Raw genomic sequence first — 20118 nt, 5'->3', positions numbered from 1 at the left:
TGAGTGTGGGTGTCTCCCTGGCATCAGGAGGCATTTCTGTGGGAACTTACACCCAGCAGTGAGCTCGCTGGAAGGAGGGTTAACTACTGGATTCAACAATCTATGATGTATCTCAAAACATCTAAGGGAGTACAGAATTCCTAGCACACAGAAATGATAAATGTTCAGGGAGATGGAAATGTAATCCACACTGCGGTCACTCAATACCATTTCTGCTAACAGGATCTAGGATTCCTTGGACAACAGATGATTCTATATCTGGGGACAAGAAAGTACAAGGTGATCTTGGGGTGCTTTTTGTGCCACAAAGGCAGTGTTCAAAGGCTGAAAGAACATATCAAAACAGAACAGTACCCAACAACACAGAACACCTGGGAATTAGCCAACAGAAGCTATGAGGGACACCAGAGACAGCAACACAGACTGACACACATGAGAGGCGAGACACTGCCATGCTGGTGAAGTGGAAGACGCAATGTGTTTAGGGTGCGTCCTCCCTACATTGACTTGGAGTTTCAAAGTGATTACAGTTAAAATTGTGTACAAGTTGCGGACAAGTTGAGAAAGGAAGCAGCAGTGACAGGCCAATCCTAACATTTACACGGAAACACAAAGGCCCAGAGTAGCCTTGGTAACAGCTGGAGACTTTCAGCATTAGAGAGCAAACTTACAAAGCTACAATATTTAACCCTGAGTGACACTGGCTTACAGATAAAAAGACTAATACAGCAAAATTGAAAGGCTAGAAACAAACTTAGAAATATACTACCTGCGATCAAAAACATAGGTAAATGTTTACATTTTTAAAAATTATTGGGCTGGGGATGTAGCTCAGTGGCACCGCACTTGCCTGTCCTGAGTTCCATCCCGGGAAAGAAAGAAGGAAAGAAGGAAAGAAGGAAAGAAAGAAAGAAGGAAAGAAAGAAAGATCATTATAGTAAAAGAGACAGTGCCATGAATCCACTTCAAACTATTCTCCCTTGTTTCAAAAACATCTCTTCTATCCTTCTTGGCACTTTCTGAAGCAGTTCTAAAGTCATCTTTCCCGAGGGTCTTTAGATGTGCTGCATCAATGTCCTGAATCGATTCAAAATGTTTCCCCTTTCACAGTCATCCTGACTTTGTGGAAGAGCCAGAAGCCGCACGGTGCCAGATTCAGGAATAAGGTGGATGAGGACACAGTATCATGTTTTTATCAGCCTGGCTTTCCACTGAATGAGGCTCAGCGGCAGCAGTCACTGTATTTCTAGGAGGTCACACTTCCTAAAACCACTCATGAAAGGGGCCTTCCAAAACTGCTTCGGAAAGTGGCAAGATCGATGGGCAGGTGTGTGTGACCAGGGAGGGCTGTGACCGTGAGGGATACGTGGCAGTGTCTTACTGCGATATTTTAAAGTTCAGACACACACTGCCTCTGTAGATCAGCCCTGGCACAGTATCTTCTGGGTGGGGAAGGGGTCTTGTCAATGATGGCACCACGTCACCTGGCACCCCCAGAGGAGCATCTGCATCTGATAAGCAACACACAAGGGTCTCTAGTAGCACTCACCAAAGAAACACAAACCCAAACTGCAAAAATGCAGGTACCAGTTCGCTCATCAGAATTACCAACCTCAAGAGGAGGCCAACAGAAGTACTGACAGGGAAGGGGAGCAAATTGGGCGTCCTGGAGACTGCTGATGGGTGTAAGAAGTGGTAAGAAGCACTTTGGAAAACTGGATAAATCCCACACAGACAGGTTGAGACAAAGACGCCAGACTTCAGAAAGTACCACTCCATTTCTACAAGGCTCTGAGCTGAGCAGGCCATGCCTCTCCACAGTGGGAGAGGACAGAAAAGTGCCAACCACTCCTGGACGGTGAGGAGGGTGCAGACTGGCCAGGCCGAGGAGATCCTGCCAAGGGCTGAAACAGCTGGTGTCTTCATGCACACCCATGTTTATAGCAGCACAATTCGTAATAGCTAAATCTTGGAAGCAGCCTGTATGTCCATCAACAGATGAACAGATAAAGAAAGTGATATTCATACATGATGGAGGACTACTGTGCCATTAAGGATACACCCAAGTCATTTGTAGGAAAATGGATTCAACTTAAGTCAACAGCACTACATGAAATAATGTTAACTATCACATAGCTTCTCTTATATGAGAAACCCAAAGTACAAATAATTTTTAATAACAAAATAAAAGATATGTAACAGGAAACAGAGACAGACCTTTTGCAGATGGGAAGGGGCTCCGGCGATGGAGGGAGGGAAGGGAGCAGATGCGGAGAAGTAAGAAGGCACCTCACACATGTGCCCCAGCCCTCGGGGAAGCGCAGGCGCTGTGCACTGCACACACACACTGGTAAGCATTTTAGGGAGAAGGAAACAGGACAGTGGCGGCCAGGGCTGGGGAAGGGCTGTAGCTGCTGCTGAGGACGGAGCTGCAGTTCTGCAAGATCAAGAGCTCTGAGATGGACGGTGGTCAGGGTTACGCACCATTACAGATGCATTTACGAGACGGAGCTGTGCCCTGAACACTAGCTATGATGAGATTTAATGTTATGTATATTTTACCACAATAAAAAAATGGAAAATACAATGTCACAGTCGGTATCTTGCTCTGGATCATGGCTATATGATTGTGCACATAGGTAAGCTCTGCTGAGCTGGACAATTAAGCGATGTCAATTTTAATGTATGAAATTATTTATCATTTTAAAGGAGGGCTCCTACTGGGAAACACAAGAGAAATCATGATGTAAGTGGATTATAAAAAAGCACAAAAAGAATCCATGCATGTACAGTAACAGTAAAAAAAGAATGGCTGGGGGGATCTGTCCGCATGAAAACAGTGATTATTAAATGTAGATAAAAATGAAGGAATTAGGAAACTGCCATCTGCAACGGCCAGCGTAAGAACTGACTCGGGCAAGGAGCATCCGAGGGTGCTGCAATCACAGGTCAGGATATTAAGTGTCTCTTACCAACCCACAACCACTTATTAACGTCAAGGAAAAAGCATCCTGACAGTAGCTAAACCTGACATCCACCAAATCGAACAGATGCAGTAAACTCAATAATGGAGAAAAGGGTCTCCCGGCCTGAGCACCACAATGAACAGGACAGAACACCTACGTGCCCATCTTCAGGACACACCCAGGGTGACTCTGACAAATCTGCAGTGTGGGCTCTGAAACAATGGGCCTGCGTTCCTCAGAAACAACAGTGCCAAGGGAAGAGGGCAGAAAACAGGAGGCAGAAGAAGTGCTCTACATCAGCTGTCCTGGAGATAAGGTGACTGATGCCAACTCAAACTCTGGAGGCGAAACAAAGGCATACAGGGACTTACTGGGTAACTGTGGAAATCTGAATGTGCACTGTACTGAGATCCCACCGTGCAGTTAGCGCTGTCAGACTTCTCAAGTGTGGCAGAAGTCTATGAGATCCAGGAGGCATGTCCTTTCCTTGCTTTAGGGAATTTGTACTGAGCATTAGGGGTGAGTCTGCAGCTCATTTCAGTGGATCAGAAAAGCATCTGTGGATAAGGATGTGTGTAAGAGACAGGAAGTAAATGTGTCAAAATACTGGTACATGGAAGCAAATCTAAAACTTTTCTTTAGGTCAATTTTTCAAAATATAAAGAGTCAAAAAGCCACAGAAAGAAGCACTCTCTTTGTGCTGATTTTCAGTCTGAGAGTCACAGCGGAACTGATACAGCTCAAATGCACAGCAGCTGCCGGCTCCTTCTTCACAGCCAGGACAAGCGCCCAACTAAGGTTCGGATCTGCTAAGACAGAGTTCTGGCTGGAACCGTAGCAAAGAGATTTAAGACACAAGCTGGAAGTCAGCAGAGCAACGAGCAGCAGGGGAGAGGAGAACACAGATCTTGCCCCTCATGCAGTGCGCAGGTTCCTGGGCCTGCTGCAGCTGAATCCAGAGGTGGATGCGGACTGACTGAAAAGCTCAAAATGCATATGAGACGGGAGATAGGCCGCAGTGCTGGCTGGGAAATGCGCAGGACCTATCAATCACAGGCTCCGGGACCCCGCATGAAGAACTCACGCTCCCTTGAGATGTGGACACCATAAAAAAGGACACCACAGGCGCTTGCTAGCCTGACTCCCCACAGCAGCTGTGCTGCATTTCTCAGACACAATGTGCTCTCTTTCTCTTGTTCGGCCCATGTCCATTCCGCAAAAATAGTTTCTCCCTTACCCCTTCACCTCTCACTTTTCAAAGAAAGTTTTTGGCACTGTTTCTGGCTTGTTTCATCCAGTTTTATGTCGGAGGCAAGAAGGACCTGGAGTACTTTCGACTGGCAAGCCATTTCTAAAAGGAGCTACTGGATAACAAATCTACTTCCAGCTCAAGTACTGGTAATACCACAGGGTTCAGTCTTCATGCTTTATACAAAATGTCTTGCACAAAATAAAGACATGAAAAATAGTGGGAGAACATGACCCATAAACAGGAGAAAACAAAGTTTCATCCACAAATAATGCAGACACTGACATTAGAAGACAATCTCTTTAATCTCTTCAATTATACTTAGGGGTAAAAATTTATAGAATAGTATGGATAGATGGGCAATTTCAACAAAGAAATGGAAGCCCTGTGTGGGGAGAGGGATTCTAAAGTTGGAAAGAAGGAAAAAGAGAAAGGAAGAAAGCTTCATCAGACAGTGACGACAACAGACCAAACACAGTGAGCTCTGGGCCATGGAAAGAGAAACTGCCCAAAGGAGCCAGAGAGAGAAAAACACCAAAAAGAGTGTCAATACCAAAAAAAAGCTGAATGTAATTGTTCATGTTATTAGAATCCCCAAAGGTGATGGGAAAAAATGATGAAGATCAAATATATGAAGAGAAAATACAGACTAATCATTTCCCACAACCAGTTATAGTGCCCCACAGAATCGCGGTATTCAGTGAAGCTTGAGCAGGGTCCAACAGAGAAGGGCACCTCAGGTTCACCACCATCAAGCCAACAAAACTCAGTGGTTAACAGAAGACCTGCAACCTATCACATAGAAGACCGCGAGCCACCAGACAGAAAACCATGAGCCACCAGAGTAGACCTGTGAGCCACCAAGAGGACCCATGAGCCACCAATGAAGACCTGTGAGCCACCAGAGAGAAAACCATGAGCCACCAGAGAAGACCCGTGAGCCACCAAGAGGACCCATGAGCCACCAGAGAAGACCCGTGAGCCACCAGAGAAGACCCGTGAGCCACCCTAAAGATGTTATGTTCAGGGAAGATCAGTGGGGGCTATGGCTGAGCCCTTGAACAATGCTAGAAAGACAGGAGCATGATGCTTCAATATGCTGAGAGATGATGTTATCAGCCTAGAATTCTCATCTAGCAAAAAATACACTTCAAAGAAATGAAGGCAGAGTAGGGACATTTAGAACAGATTAAAAACCGTGGCTGTGTTTGTAGCAGATCTCCACCACAGCGCTACGTAAAGTTTTCAAATGGAACAAAATGATGCCAAGCGCACTCAGATCTGCAGAAGAAATGAAGACCACAACAGGAACACAACCTAAACCGTCCAGCTGTTAGGATGAGCAGGAGTTGGTCAGGCACAGGGAGGGCCCAGGGGCGAGGAAGTACACAAGACCCAGACTGAGAGAACACGTGACCAGGTCCCAGGGAGGACAGGGATGTTTCTGTGCAGGAACTGGAGAAAGGAAGGCCAGCAGGGTGGAGGCAGAGCATGCAGAAGGAAAAGCAGCCTGGGCAGTGATGGGCAGCAAAATCAGGCATCTGGTGGCCCAGGGCACAAGGGCTGCTGCAGACTGGATTTCTATTACACTGCGAACTAATATTATTTTCTTTTTACTTTTGGAGTTATTATAAATTTAAGCTCCAAATCCACAGAAAACACCAACCAGTGGCCTACGCTTACACAATTTACACCCCAGCACAAAGGTCATCCTGATGGTGCCACTGCAGCGCTCTGGTGCTCCAGCAGCTTTCCCATCTGCTCCAACAACCTCTCTCAGCAACCTAAAAGGACAACAGCATCTGTTCTCCAGCTCCCAGTGCTGGCTGTCCCTCTCCAACCACTCAGCACCTCAGGAGACTTCCTCACCCACACCTACCCAGAGGAGGTGCGGCACACAGCACGTGTCCCACAAGTCAGCCCAATAGTGGAAGACCCAGCACCCATACCCTGGGCAGAATCTTACCAACTCAGGAAAGCAGGAAAAAGAAAGGTGCAAGGAGCAAAGCAGGAAAGTGGAGGGAGAAGAGAGTAAATTTCTAAAAGCCATTTCCTCACATGTGCATACCTACATATATGGGAATATGTTTTATATGAAATATCAATCTGCTTAATAATTTTTTAAAACATCATTATGGAAAAGCTAAATAATCCTATTTCACAAGATGAATTTCTAATAGACAAAAATTAAAGAACAACACTGGTTTAGATTTTCTTTACTCTCAGCTAGATTCTTTTCTGTAAACATGGTAAGGCCCTTATATATGGGTAATCCCAGCCTTCAGGGAGGATAAGGGAGGAGGACCCTGAGTTTAAGCTCAGGCTGGGCAACTGAGCACCTTAGTGAGACTCTGTCTCAAAAAGAAAAAAATCTTAAAGATCTGGGGCTGTAGCTCAGTTTGAAGACCTGGGGTTCCACCCCCTAGTGCCACAAAAGAAATAAAATACAAAACAAAGCCCCTCATCCGCACCAGAGCAAACTCTGCTTGCATCTCAGCAGCGAGGGAGACACTCAGCAGAGGCGTAGGAAGTGACCACGCTGCATGACTGCCTCGGAGTCCCTGGTCCTTCTATGAGTGCTTCCTGTTTCTAATTGGAAGGTTTTGATTTTTTGTTTTAAATAATTTGATTCATCCGTTAGTGCTACACCATTTTATAGTTCTTTTGTTAAGGCAAAACACTTTCTTGTAAAACCATCTGTGGGAAAAAAAAATTTTAAACAGTGTAACATATACCATCTTAGATACAATACAAGGCAAATAAAGAAAGGAAACAGAACTTAACAGCAAGTAGCCATTCAGAGCTCTTCTGGGGACACATAAAGCCTTCATTTAGGTGATTAAAATACCTCTTCTAAAAAATTAACCAACAGCAATTCCAGTGAACAAAGCTATACAAAAATTCATTATATACATGAAAACGTATTACCAGAGTAGATGCCTTCCCTCATATGAAATTATATACATTATGCAATATTTTTAAAAATCAGAAAAAATAGTCTGAAAAATCTCATAATCTGACAGTCAAAACCTATAATTATAAATTTCTAATTACTCATTTAATCATCAATTATTTTGCCTAAAACTGCAGTTAATGCTTTAAATTTAAATGCTTTTTTACCCTAAAGCTACAGTTACATATAAATATGATAATTTATTTGGCTATTTTAGTAAAATAAAAATTCAAATGCTAATTATATTTAGTTTACCATTTCCTAAGAAAGTGATGTCTAACAGCCTTAAAAAACCAAGTAGCTAAAAAATACTAAAAAGAAAATCTGCCAGGCTGAAAAATCCACTAAACAGTCTGAATACCTCTGTTAAGAACTGAAGAGTGCATAAGAAGTGATGCTCACGCTACGAGTATTAAACTTAGAAGCAAAACGTACGCTCGGAGCTGAGCGCGGCAGCGCACTCTGCGAACAGCACAGCAGGCCTCTGTGCGCGGCCGACAGGGCTCCTTCTGAACCCGTCTTGGTCCCAACGTCCAGGAGCCCTCCCCAGGCACACAGTGCACCTTTCCTCCACTCCGGAGCCGTTACTTCCCACTGCTTAGGGCACGCTCACAGGAGCCGAGCCTCAGCGCGCCAGTCTACACTGGTCACAGGCAGGGTGAGCCAGAGCGTTCTCCTTTCTCTGCACCCTAACTCTCACTACACCAGTACCGCGTGCTACGTTGCTCTAACCTCCAAGCCCATTCTACCTGCGTCTTTCTGTGATTCTAAATACTCGGTGTGTTCCAGATGAGTATCTATGGGAACTCTCGGATTTTAAAAGTCCAAGAGCATTATGTGTGCGTGTGGCCCTCATCCTGAAGAGCTTCAAAACACGCGCAGACGCCAGCACTGCGGTCACTGGGTACAGACTTAAGAAGGGTGAATTCATACAAAGCAACCTGAGCTTTCTAGGGTCCCCTCCCATACAAACCTTCCCAAGAAAGAAACGCAGACTAAGACACATTAACAGAAATTCAATCGCAGCTACAATTAATTTAGAGGATGGAATTAATGGGCACTTTATGTGAGATTTTAATCTGAACTAAACTACTAGTAATACTAATAATGAATGAAGTAAAATCAAGCTAACAACTTCACAAAACTTACCTCTGTGATAACCCTATGAGATTCCACTTTCAAAGAAGAAACTGAGGCACAAAGAGATTAAAAATGACTGGGTGTTCTGGTCAGACAGCCAGTGAATGGCAGAGTCGGGATGGGAATCCAGCCGTCCGGATCCAAGTCCGCGAACTCTGTAATGCCGTTGTCTTTAGAAAGCCCTTAAACATTTGTAAATCTGTGTATATAATAAGATTCCCTGCAGAGGATACTTGAAGTGTATCATCCCCGGCTGGACGAGGTGGAGCATGCCTATAATCCCAGCACTCTTGAGGGCTGGGGCAGGAGGATTGCAAGTTCAAGCCCAGACTGGGCACCTTAGCAACCCGGTGAGACCCTGTCTCAAAAAACAAGAAAGAGGTGGGCACGTAGCTCAGTGAAAAGACTTGGGTTTGATCCCCAATATCACATTTTTGAAAAACTATATTATTCCTTAAACATAAGATTTCATAGTTTTTAAATTATGCAAAACTTTGTTACAGATCCACTATTTCCTGAAGTCAGTACCAATTATAATCACACGAGATAAAATGGTCATGAAATGGTCACAAACAGTTAAGTGAAAATAAACAATAACATAAATATAGATCAAAATAGTAAGCATTTAAAGAGCACTGCTACAGACACAATTTAAAAGAACTGAAAGAAGAAACCTGTATTTCCAGGAATGGTTTTGAAATATTTTGAGCACCTACCTCTCCGTGATTGAAGAAGAAGCAAGACACTGTCACAAGGCCTCCCAACCGGCTGCCACTGGAAAACAGGACAAGAAAATGGGACTCGGGACAGTGAGAAGCCCAGGCTGACCCCAAAGAGCCTCAGAGTACTACCGCGGGGTAGCCTTCCACAAATACAGGATTCTCTTATGCTTGTGTACAAAACAGTTTATTTCCTCCAAAACATCATGAGCCAAAAATCACTTTATCTTTTTAAAGAATCATTTGTCATCTTTAAAATGCGCACTGTCAGCACAGCAAGCAGACAGAAGGGGACTAGAAAAGCCCTCATAGTCCCTCACCATGCCTGCAACCTGGCTGCTCCCTCGGCATCACGCATTACTGTGTCTCCCTCACTTCTCTTGCACTGTTTTCCTTAGAGCACATAGCACCCATTGGGGAAAGGATGGGGAAGTGCAGGAGAGGGCCCCAGAAGGTCGTAAGGCAGGAAGTGCCAGCTGCCTCCCCACACTGACCAATGTGCACAACCACTTCCCAAACCCGAGCACAGGACACATGGAGGAAGCACTGGTTTACAGATCTGCTTTCAGAAAAGAGACGTAGGACAGATATCCAAGTATGGCAATCAGGCTGCTAAGTGCTGCTAGGAAACCAGGACGGGGAGCTGGTGGGTCCAACAAGGGCACCTTCGTCTGCCCAGAAAGAGGGAAACCTTCCCGCCCGCCCTGGGTCTGGGAGAGGTTTCAGCTCTATTTCAGTCAGCTGCACCTCTTTCCTTTTTCCTCCTCAGGTTTACCGCTCCATTCAGCAGATGCTGCTTTCTCATTATCTGCTCCAATGTCCTCCTTTCCCATCTTCGGCAAGTGCATCCACGGCAGTGAGGTCAGAGCAGTGCCAAGGCCCTGAGCGCGGGGGTGGCAGGCATCAGTCTCTGCCCTTGGGGACCGTGGATGGGGACACAGGAGATGGCAGGGAGGGGCTGCATGGTGGGCGCATCCCTGGGGAGACAGCTGGATTCCAGTGCAGGGGGCTGCGAGCCTTCGCATGGGAGAGGAGGAAGACTGTACGGCCTTTGAGGTTTCATTTTCCGTGGGGAACAGCCACAGCCTTTGGCTGCTAGAAGGAAAAGGGGCAGCAGGAGGGGTCTGAAGGTCAAGGAGGCAGAAATACCATGTGCCTGTATGGAGAGGGAATGCGGGGAAACGAAAGGGTCATGAGCCCTCGTTAAGAGGACAGCTGACGCCAGAGACCACCACACAGGGTCTCCAAGTGCGGGACCCCGTGATTTCTCTCTACCAGCTGTCAGCTTGGACCGACACAAGCAAACCCGGACAGGCATAGGTTTGGGCTGGGAAGTGGCCAGGTGACCGGCCGCAGAGGTACAATGGGCAGGGGAGAGGTGGGGAGTTGGACAGGCCAGGGCACGGAGGGCAGGGTCCTCCCAGGAGGCGTCCAGGGCAGCTCCAGCAGACCCAGGGAACCAACAGGACAAGGCCTCTCCCAGCCTCTCCCAGCCTCTCCCCGGGGCCACCAGCACCAGCACAGGAAGATGCGCATTTTACCGAAGGCAACAGACCGGAGAAGGGTTTTTAATAAGAACACATTTTAATATTCTAAGAAGACAAATGGTACTCCCTATTAAAATAAGAAACGTGGCCCTGCCCTAGGCGCCTGAGCCAGTCTGCGGCCGTCCTCCTCCACAGCCACACCTACCGCGCCCGACCAGTGCACCGTGCACACTCCCCTGAAACTTGCTCTTTCTCTAATTAATCAAGAAGGTTTTCCCCAATCAATACCTGTAACCTAAGACACTCTTTATAAACATCAAATAGCGCGTGCTACCAATGTACGCGACTTGTTCGGCCCTTTCCTTGTTCTAGACTCGCAGATACGTTTCAGTGTCCTGCTGCGATTCCGCAGAAGGCGGACATCCTCACATCCGCAGTGCCAGTGCGCATGCACTCCCAAGGACTGGGCGAGGCCAGGCCATGGGCCCCCACCTCGTGGGAAGACTCGGCCGGGCTGACGCAGCTCCCCGTGCTGAGACTGTGCGCCCCGGGCCTCGCAAAGACCCTGACTTTCCACTGCCGTCCGCACTGCTGCTTGCAGCCTACTTGTCCGAGCGTCCTTCGGGGTTGCGTTCGGTTCTGACTTCACGCGCTCCCCTGCTGTGGCGGCCTGTTCCCGGCCTCCTGTTTTCCTTCTGGAACATCTGTTCCCCGTTTGAAGACTGGGGGTAACACATCCTTGGCTGTCACATGTGCGATAAAGCATTCTGATACAATTTAGGGTATATGCTGCCAGAACGAACTTTCCAAATTTTAGGAAGTTAACTGTGTCGTTATTTCCCTTTGTCCCCCCACTTCTTGCCAGGTCTGCAAAGGTCTTCCCTGTCTCAGAATCACATCGACTCCTAAAATCTCTAATATCCTGGCATTTTCCACTCAGATCTGTCATCTGCAGAATCCTAATTTGCGCTCTTTGAAAGAGCCAACTATGCTAACATTATATCAAGCAAACATTCCCTTTCCCAGTGAAATGAAAGTCAACCTTTAACATGCACTATCTTCGTACAGTGCTAGAATCTGTTCTATTATGGTCAAAAGGCTTGATTCTGTACTTTTTTTTACCATACACTAACTGTATTACTATAACACGATGGCAGTTTTAACACTTGATAAGCAAATCTCCCACGGCCAATTACCTTCATTTTTTAAAGATTTTTTAGGTAATTCTCATCAACTTCCTCTCATACTTATCATCTCATCCACTTCTTCAAAAATATAAAAAATAAACTGCTGAGTTTCTGATTAGAATAGTATAAACTGGGAGGGATTCTCATGTATAGAATAGTAATTTGCCCATTCAGTTGTATACTATCTCCATTTATTCAATTCTAATTGTATTTCTTTAAATAAAAAATATGGACACGCAATATAGTAGTCAGGTTAAACCTTCTAGGCTTACAGAGAAAATGATAAAATCTGATCCTGGTGGAGTATTTTAACACTTTTGGGATTTGGCAGGGCACGTGCACTACAGAGAATAAATCAGTGACTCGAGGGAGATCATCAATAAGCCTGACTCTGAAAATGCACAGAAGAGGTGCATTTCGTAAGTGTCCCAAGAGCACAGCTGTAATGACCCCTCACTGTCTGACTGGTCCCAAACTATATAAAAAGCACAAGAAAGATGAAAAAACTTTGAGAATGTTACATAAAATTTCCAAAGGGGTAGGGGTGGTGGGAGGGGAATGGGAAAGGAAAGGAGGGAAAGGAAAAATTATGACAAAAGAAAAAATGGAAACAAAGTCTTTGTAAATAGGGAAGGGAGGAGGGGGTAAAGGGAAGGCAGGGGAATGGGGGAAAAATAAGAACCAAGATATGTCATATGCAGGTACCAGCACCCAGTGATAAATGTGAATGTACTGTATACCTAAAATGTACCAATGAAAGAATTTAAGCAAAAAAGAAAAAAAACCAAAACAACAACAACAAGAAAATTTCCTTTCAAAATTTCCCCGGAACAAAAGGAGAGCAAAATCAAAATTTTGTAGCTTTACTATTTTAAATAGCAGAGGAAGGAAGGGAGCTGAAGCACCAAGGACAAGGCCCTGACCCAGGCAGCCACAGGCTGCCCAGCTGAGCCCCGGCTGGGGCCAGCGGGCCAGGGCTGCCCGGGCAAGCAGGAGCCCACACTGACTGGCCTCGCCTCGCTAGTGAGGCAGATTTTCTGGCACCCTTTACACCCCACCACTCATGAAGGAAGAAAACAAGGGATATTCTGAGCTACGATCAGATCACTATTTAGCAACTGAACTTGCAAGAAATCAAGGTGGGTGTCCCTAACGCTGAGCCCTTTCCCAGCCTGACCCTGGACACCTAAGTCCCTTCACTGTGCTAAACAGAAAGCCGTGCTTACTGTGACTCTTACAGTTGTTTAACACTTTTTCCTTTACAGCCGACCCGTTATTTCAGCGTTCTAGTGGTTACAAAGGTCCCCCTGCAACGCCACCGTCCACTGTCAGGGTGTGCGGTCTCCCACTGCACAGATTTCCCGTGGCTAAGCTTGCTAACACTCACCGCATTTATTCCCACCAGTCGTTCAGCTCTGAGCCTCACTTTCCCTCAATAGGACGTGAAGGGTATAAAACCCTGAATTAAAAAGACTTACACTTTTATAAAATCTGAAGATTTTAAAAATGTTTAAGTCTTTTTAGACCTTGGAAGTACCATCCAATTCTGATATTCAATAGACCTGTAACTCTCTTCTTTCCTGCCACTAGAGTTGTAAAGATTCACATCAATCACCCAGTTGTGCCTTGAGCTCTACTTGTAAAAGGATGATGAAACATGAGAAGTTCTACACTTGGAGAGGAAAAAAGGCAACCACAGTTGATCCAAACCTGTACTGAATACTTTGGGATGAGTTTTCTTATTGTATAAATGAATAAGGGCAAGAAACAAGTAATTTGGAGGAGGCAGAATTAGGAGGATTTCCGGTGTCAGTCTGGGAACCCGGGCTTGGCCCCTCGCCAGCTGGACGGGGCCGGGCAGGTGGCCAGCGGGGCAGCCTGGGCTGTCCATGGCAGGGGCTCACAGGCACGCAGGAAGGCACCGGTCACGAAGAGGAGAGCCTGAGGGCCAGAGCGGCGAGACAGAGCGCTCTCTCTCCCGAATGCAGATGTCCCAGGGCAGCGTGGGGGACGCCGGGACACCCGGTGGTGTCTAAGGCCTCTGGGGGGTGAACGTGCACAGCCTGCTGGCCTCTGCGGCCTCAACCCTGCCATCCGACAGGTCACACAGTTGGGCAGCACCACGCGGTGGGGACCCCGGGCCTCTCCCCCATCTGCTGCTGGGACACCAGTCTCCTAGAAGACACCCCACTGCCTGCACCTCCGCACACCACTCTCCCCCCAGGTGACACCCTTCTGAGGACCCTCTGTGGCCAAGCCTGGGGCTCCCCAGTGCATTCTCCACAATCCCTAAAAACAAAGCCAACGGCTGCAGCCCTCCACCCCCCTTCACCTGCACCACACCGGCCTCTCTAGGGCAAATCCAGACACCAAGTGTCCCAAGTGCCTCCAGGGCCTGCCTGAGACCCGCAGGCTGCTGTCGCTCGTCCCCCTCACTGTCTGCACCCCAGTGCCAAGCTTGCACTGCACCAGGTGGGGGCCGCCTAGGAAACGGCACGAGGCACGGTCCAGGGACACGGGAGGAGGACGCTGGGGCAGCTCTCAGGGCTATCAGGGGCGGCAGCTGGGGGCCCAGGGAAGGTCAGAGGGAAGCTGGGGACATCTCCCAGGCGCGGACTGGACCCGGAGTGGCCGGAAGGGTCACTCGCTAGGACAGCCAGGACATAACAGGGCAAGTTTTGGGGGACAGGTGCCAGTGCTTTCAACCAGTAGCTTCATCAGCTTATGCAGATGAAAGAGAAGTATGTGTCTTCCAATGTTCATACACAACCATCAGACCAAGTGGGTTCGGTCAGAGATGCGGCAGCCGGCCAAGTCAACAGAACATTCAAAACCATGTAGCTGGAAAAGGTGGAGACGGTGTAATTCACAGCCTCTCTAAGACATGCTTTTAGACAAAAAAAGCCTGAATAACAGCAAATGCTTGATTTTTTTTTTTAAAGAGAAAAAAATAATCAGAACGATGGGAGTAAAATAGACATAAAAGACAAGAAATTCAAGTTTTCCTTGAAATTAATGGGCAGTAGAAATTGCTAAAAAAAACCTCTTCAATTCTGTCAGAGTCTAAAAAGAACAGCGAGTGCTTCCTGGGTAACGTGGGCGGCTCACGAGGAGGCAGGCGGGGCTGCCCTGCACCACGGGGTGAAGAGGCACGGACAGGACGCTAGACTGACAGAGGGTTCACAGGCAGACTGGTTCCAGGGCCCCAGGCTCCTGTGACTCTGCGAATAGAGATGCAAAAAAATGTTCTCGGTCTCCAAGGAGCCACGCTGAGGCTCCAAGGCCAGAGACACCTCAGACAGCGAGGAGCAGTGCGTGTGCCTCCATGGGAGGCAGCCGCTGAGGAGACCGCAGACACCGCTCGCCTGTACTGAGGGGCAGCAGGAGCCAAGGGAACAGAGGAGATGGGGCAGACCAGAAGGGCCACAGGGGTACTGAGCAGTAGACTCGAAATGCGGGCAGGTCCACGAACAGATCATTGGAAAGTTCTCCGCAAAAGCCACCTCAGCGCCAGGCATGGACAGGGGTTGCACACGTGATCCCAGCATTCCAGGAGGCTGAGGCAGGACGATCACAAGGTGGAGGCCAGACGGGGCAGCTCGGTGAGTTAATAAGAAGAGCTAGGGATGCAGTGAGAAGGCCTGGGTTCAATCCTCATCACCACAAAGAAGCAATTAAAGAAAAAGCCACCTCAGTGAGAGAGGGGCGTGGGAGAGGCGGCACTGTGGACCCTGCCTCAGTGAGCGCGTACGTGGGTCCCCACGCAGGTCTCCGTCTCGGGGGAAGGCGGGGGACGTGATCCTCCGAGACAGAGCAGCAGTGGAGCAAGGGGCCGACGGGGTGCAGCAGCGGGGTCCCAGCGCGAGCGCAGAGGAGCGGAGCGGAGCTTCCGGCTGGGCAACACCGGGCTGCGGCAGAAGGGCGCCACCCCGGGCGGGCGAGGTCCTCGGGAGAGAGGGAGGCGGGCGGGCGCTGGGGCTGCGCTTCTGCACACAGAGTCACAGTGCCAGAAGACATGATGGGAGCAAACGCTGGCGATGAAAATTTGCTACGGTAAAGTACCCTCGTCCGAGAGGCTCCACATCAGAACCTTTCTGAGCACTTGGGTGATACCAGAGCTTGAATGGTTCAGTGAGCACCAACTCTGTTTCGTGTACAAAAGAATTAAATTACAAGGTTTTGTTTAGGCTGCATGACCCAAGGAGACATAAATGAACTGCACGGGTAGACTGTGGTCCTACTCTCGCGGTATCTCGGGTATATCTCATGTATACGCACACATATGCATCGTCTATCTACCTGCACATATGCATGTATGTATGCATATGAGAAAATACTTCAAAATACCCCCCAAAATCCAACATCGGAAATATTTCTATTCCCAACCATTCTGGATAAAGGATACTGAACCTGCAACAAGTGATATATCCAGTTGTATAGAATATTAATAAAAAGAAAGTTGCTCAATAAACTTAATTGGAGAACCATCAATATTTGTTGCACCATAAGGAAATGACTATAAGGAACACACAAGTGTTCCAGATAGTATTAAAACAGAATTCTTACTGCTGCCAAAAGAATCTAAACAGTAAATTTTATTAACCTTGGCTTGAAACCCACTGGAAAAGGTACTTTCCGAAAACAGACTGAAGCGAGCACCAACTGCCAAGGCATGCGAGGAACCATTTCAGACGGCGTCCCTCAGGGTTAGGGTTAGGGAAGCGGGCAGCACACTCTGCACTCTCACGCCAGCTTTCACAGGAGTTAAAATGCCGATAAAGCAATTCTAGGGAAGACTGACTGATGAGGAACATTAGTGATGACAAAATCACGTGTCATAGTGACAGTCTAGCGCCAAGACGTCCTGAACAAATGGAAATACCAGAGAGAACCTGAGCTGGCCGATGTCTAGGGAAGCATCGCCCGGAGAAGAGCAGAGCCTGGGGCCTTCACAGAGGCGGGGAGGGCAGGGCTGGGGAGCCCAGACGGCCCCTTAGGGCCCCAACACCCGGAGAAAACGTAAAACAGCAACTCCGCTCTTTGGGAGGGAATAAAGTTTGCTCTTCATCATTCAGGGTCTTTAAATACAAATTAACTAAGGCTGTAGGTAATTTAGGGTCTACAGAAGGAACATTGAGGGTGCTTCCACAGACAGCACAGCACCCAGTGGGGAGCCATGAGTGCCCACTGCAGGATTCTCCGGTCAGGGTTGTAGAGAGCCCAACAGAGCCTGGCACATAGGTTAACCACTGCTCTTCAGTACAGCCTGCAAGATCCCAGGGGAAGCTCTGGACTCCCTGCACTGGTGAATGCTAGTGAGGCTTAGCACAGGCGACGTACTGCCACTGTGCTTTCCCATATGACTACCATGAGCTGCATTTCCTTCCCTAATTAATTCATTTCATTCGCTCACAAAGTCACAAAGGTGTCCCCGAAGGCGGCCACTCCCTTGGGCCCTCTGCTCTCATGGAGGCCTTCTCCCAAGACCCAGTCACCTCTTACAGGGATCCTGGTCCTGTCCTGATAAAACGCTGCAACTCCCTGCTACCACCTTCAAAGGAATTCATTACAATATGTTTTCCTTTAAAGCTAAAGCCAAACCAAAGAGCTGGCAGTCACTCAAGTTCTCCTCTATTACTCACTCACAGTACACGGAAACTTCACATAGCAAGGTCCACCCACCATGTGCAGCCTCAGGACAGCTCTGCTTTGCTCTAGTCCTCACCAGAACAGCCCAGGACTGCCAGACGCCAAGAAATGCAGAAGGTGGACACCAAAAGATCAAAGAGCAAGCTGGGAGATGCCTAGATTATCAAGGAGGCAAAAAAAATCACTCATAACTCAGAGATACGAGCCTACAAAGTGAAAATAAAATAGTATTTTTAAAGTATTCACAGAGCAACTAATTCTTGGAAATCAAAAGCATGGTAACAAAAATGAAAAATGCAGTGGAAGGATCAGAAAAATAAGACTGATGAAATTCCTAGAATATAAAACAAAGCCTAAAACTAGAAAAAGATGTAAACACTAGAAGACTAAGAAATGCAACGTTGAAATAATAGAAGTTCTAGAAAAAAAAGAGAATGAAATAAGTGAAAAAAATTCAAGAAAATTTCTCAGAACCTAAAGATATAAATTGTAAGACTGAGCTAACCCGTCAAATCTGTGAGATAAACAGAAGCAGATAAATACTAAGACACACTGCTGTGCAATTTTAGAGCACAGAGAAGATCCTACACTCTCCCGCTCTCCAGGAAGGGGAGGAAAGGTCACATCAAAGGGTTAAGACTCAGGGATGCCAGGAACAAAGGTCTGGACAGCAGCTGCTCATGCAGGACAGGAGTAAAGCCTTCAGCAGTCCCAGGAAGCATTCTCAAACCCAGACTTCGGTGCACAGCCAACAACCAGCCAAACACCAAGCCAGGGTGCTCCAATATACAAAGTTACCCTGGAGGGCTCCCCCAGGCCAGGCATGAAGGGTCCACTCCCCAGCCAGGGGTGCTGCTGGGAGGGCCACTGGGAGGCGGGGCTGGTGGAAGGTGATTAGGTCCCAGCCGCAGGGTGCACTCTTGCTTCGGCCACCACCCTGAGGTACGCAGGTCACAGCTCCTCAGGGTGGCCCTCGGTCTCGCCCCATGCCCAGAGCAACAGGACACACGGCCACGGACTGGGACTTCTGCACTGAGCCAAAATGAGTCTGCCTTCCTGTGTGCAGTGTTTTGTCACTGTGACGGGCAGCCAGCACAGATGGGAGAGAAATGTCAAGAGGACAGACGAGTGCAAAGCATAGAAGGCCAGGCTGTGGGAGCTCTGCCTCACAGGCCGCAGTCCACGGGAGAACTGGGCCGGATGCATGCACAGCCAGAGCCAGCTGCACCACTGCCGGGCAGCCACTGCCCTGAGCGCGCGGACCAGGAGCAGCCAGGACAGCAGCCCTCAGGACAGCGACTGTAAAGGGCCACACCTCGGGGATGGACGCCTGGAGCTGTCCCCCGAGGCCGTTCCAATGACTTCCCCTATTTCAGGGCAGATTCTGCCCCCCCTTGCTGTCTACTAAAAGAAATACTCGCCCTCCATGTAGTTTTACTTCCTCAGTGCAAGGCCAGGTGAAATGACAGAAGCCAACTAGCTCGGGGCACAGAGACCTACTTCTGGGGCACACATGCACGCACACATCCCTATCAGAGAAGCAAGGGAGACAGGAGAGACATGGAGGGAAGCGAGGCAGGACAGGAAGACAGTGTCACCGCTCAGGCCCTGAAGATCCCCAAAGGCCGCTGCCCTGGGCGCTACAGGAAGGCTGTGGCCTTCAGGACTGGGCCCAGGGGAACCTCTGGGCCCCTGGATGTGGGCTCCACTGGGACTGTAAGGCCCCACCCCTTCCCCCGTTTTGCCGCTGCCAGGCCCCAGGAGCTGAGCACCTCGCTCTGCCGCTCTCCCCCACAGCACGGCCACCTCACTGCGCCCGTGGAGCCCTGACTGTGGCCAGGAGCCTCCAGAGCTTGGCGCCAGCACAGGCCTGTGCCTCAGCCACACGCACACGAGTGCAGAGCGGGCGAGCACAGCAGCCTCCTTGGCCGGAGGGCTCTCCGGGGCTCGCTCTGCTTTCACGAGGCTCACTCAGCCCTCTCTCTCTGGCTGCCCCGGCCTCTGTATCCCGGTAGTGTCCACCTCCTGTTCAAGCCAGTCCGAGCATTTCTAGTGCACCACATCCGAACAGAATGAGACAGTCCTCTGCAGGAACCCTGTTACTATTTGTACACAGCCTTCATAACAGTAAAAGCTGCAAGACACTCTATGTACAAATGTATCTTTTCCAGAAAGCTAACTATAAAACATACTAGTGGCCCAGAGCTTAGGAGTAAAATATTAATCGTGAAATATGCAGTCTAGTCGATTGTTGTTACTCAGCAAGGCACACTGACCTATGCACAATGATATGCTGGAGTAACACTAAAATGAAGCTAAACTGCTAAGAATAAAAGGTTCACTTTACCTGTCTGGTATCTGTCCCTGGGGCCAAACAACAAAAGCTTCTGGTATTTATCATCAGAGACTCTCACAGCCTAGGTATACAGTAATTCTCCAAACTCTGGAGAAATTCCAAACTTGAGGCAGCAGCCTCTAGACATCATCAGCCCATGGCCTAGAGATGTCAGGGCGTCTTATAAAATGAGCAACTGCAACTATGTACTAACAACGGAGCTTTTAAAAAAATAACTAACAACAGCTATGCAAAGAAATACTGAAGTATGGAGAACTTCAGAGAAAGAATTACACCCCGAATAGGCTGTGTGTGCAGAACACATCTGCCTTCACCCGAGTCAGAGCGGGCAGCGTGGCGTGGTGCGGCTCCCTACATGGCTCTTTTCCATTTTTCCTTATAGTTTCATTTCTGCAAAGTGGACTGGCTACCT

The 20118-nt window shown here is 48.2% G+C and overlaps 1 protein-coding gene across 5 annotated transcripts in view; it reads right to left on the bottom strand.

The window, feature by feature from the left end:
* The window catches only part of Dpy19l1 (dpy-19 like C-mannosyltransferase 1), an 88797-nt gene that overhangs the window by 38135 nt on the left and 30544 nt on the right, over positions 1-20118 (bottom strand). For all 5 annotated transcript variants that reach the window (XM_087210130.1, XM_087210133.1, XM_087210132.1 and 2 more), the window contains one exon: positions 9025-9082. In XM_087210130.1, the coding sequence (XP_087066256.1) occupies positions 9025-9082 (58 nt within the window). The remainder of the gene's footprint in view (positions 1-9024; positions 9083-20118) is intronic.

Source organism: Heterocephalus glaber, unplaced genomic scaffold (assembly GCF_053883595.1).
Source record: "Heterocephalus glaber isolate CG9 unplaced genomic scaffold, H.glaber_assembly_v1.0 deba00001111, whole genome shotgun sequence".
NCBI lineage: Eukaryota > Metazoa > Chordata > Mammalia > Rodentia > Bathyergidae > Heterocephalus > Heterocephalus glaber.
The sequence above is the reverse complement of the archived record's forward strand: the minus strand, read 5'-3'. Positions and strand labels throughout refer to the sequence as shown.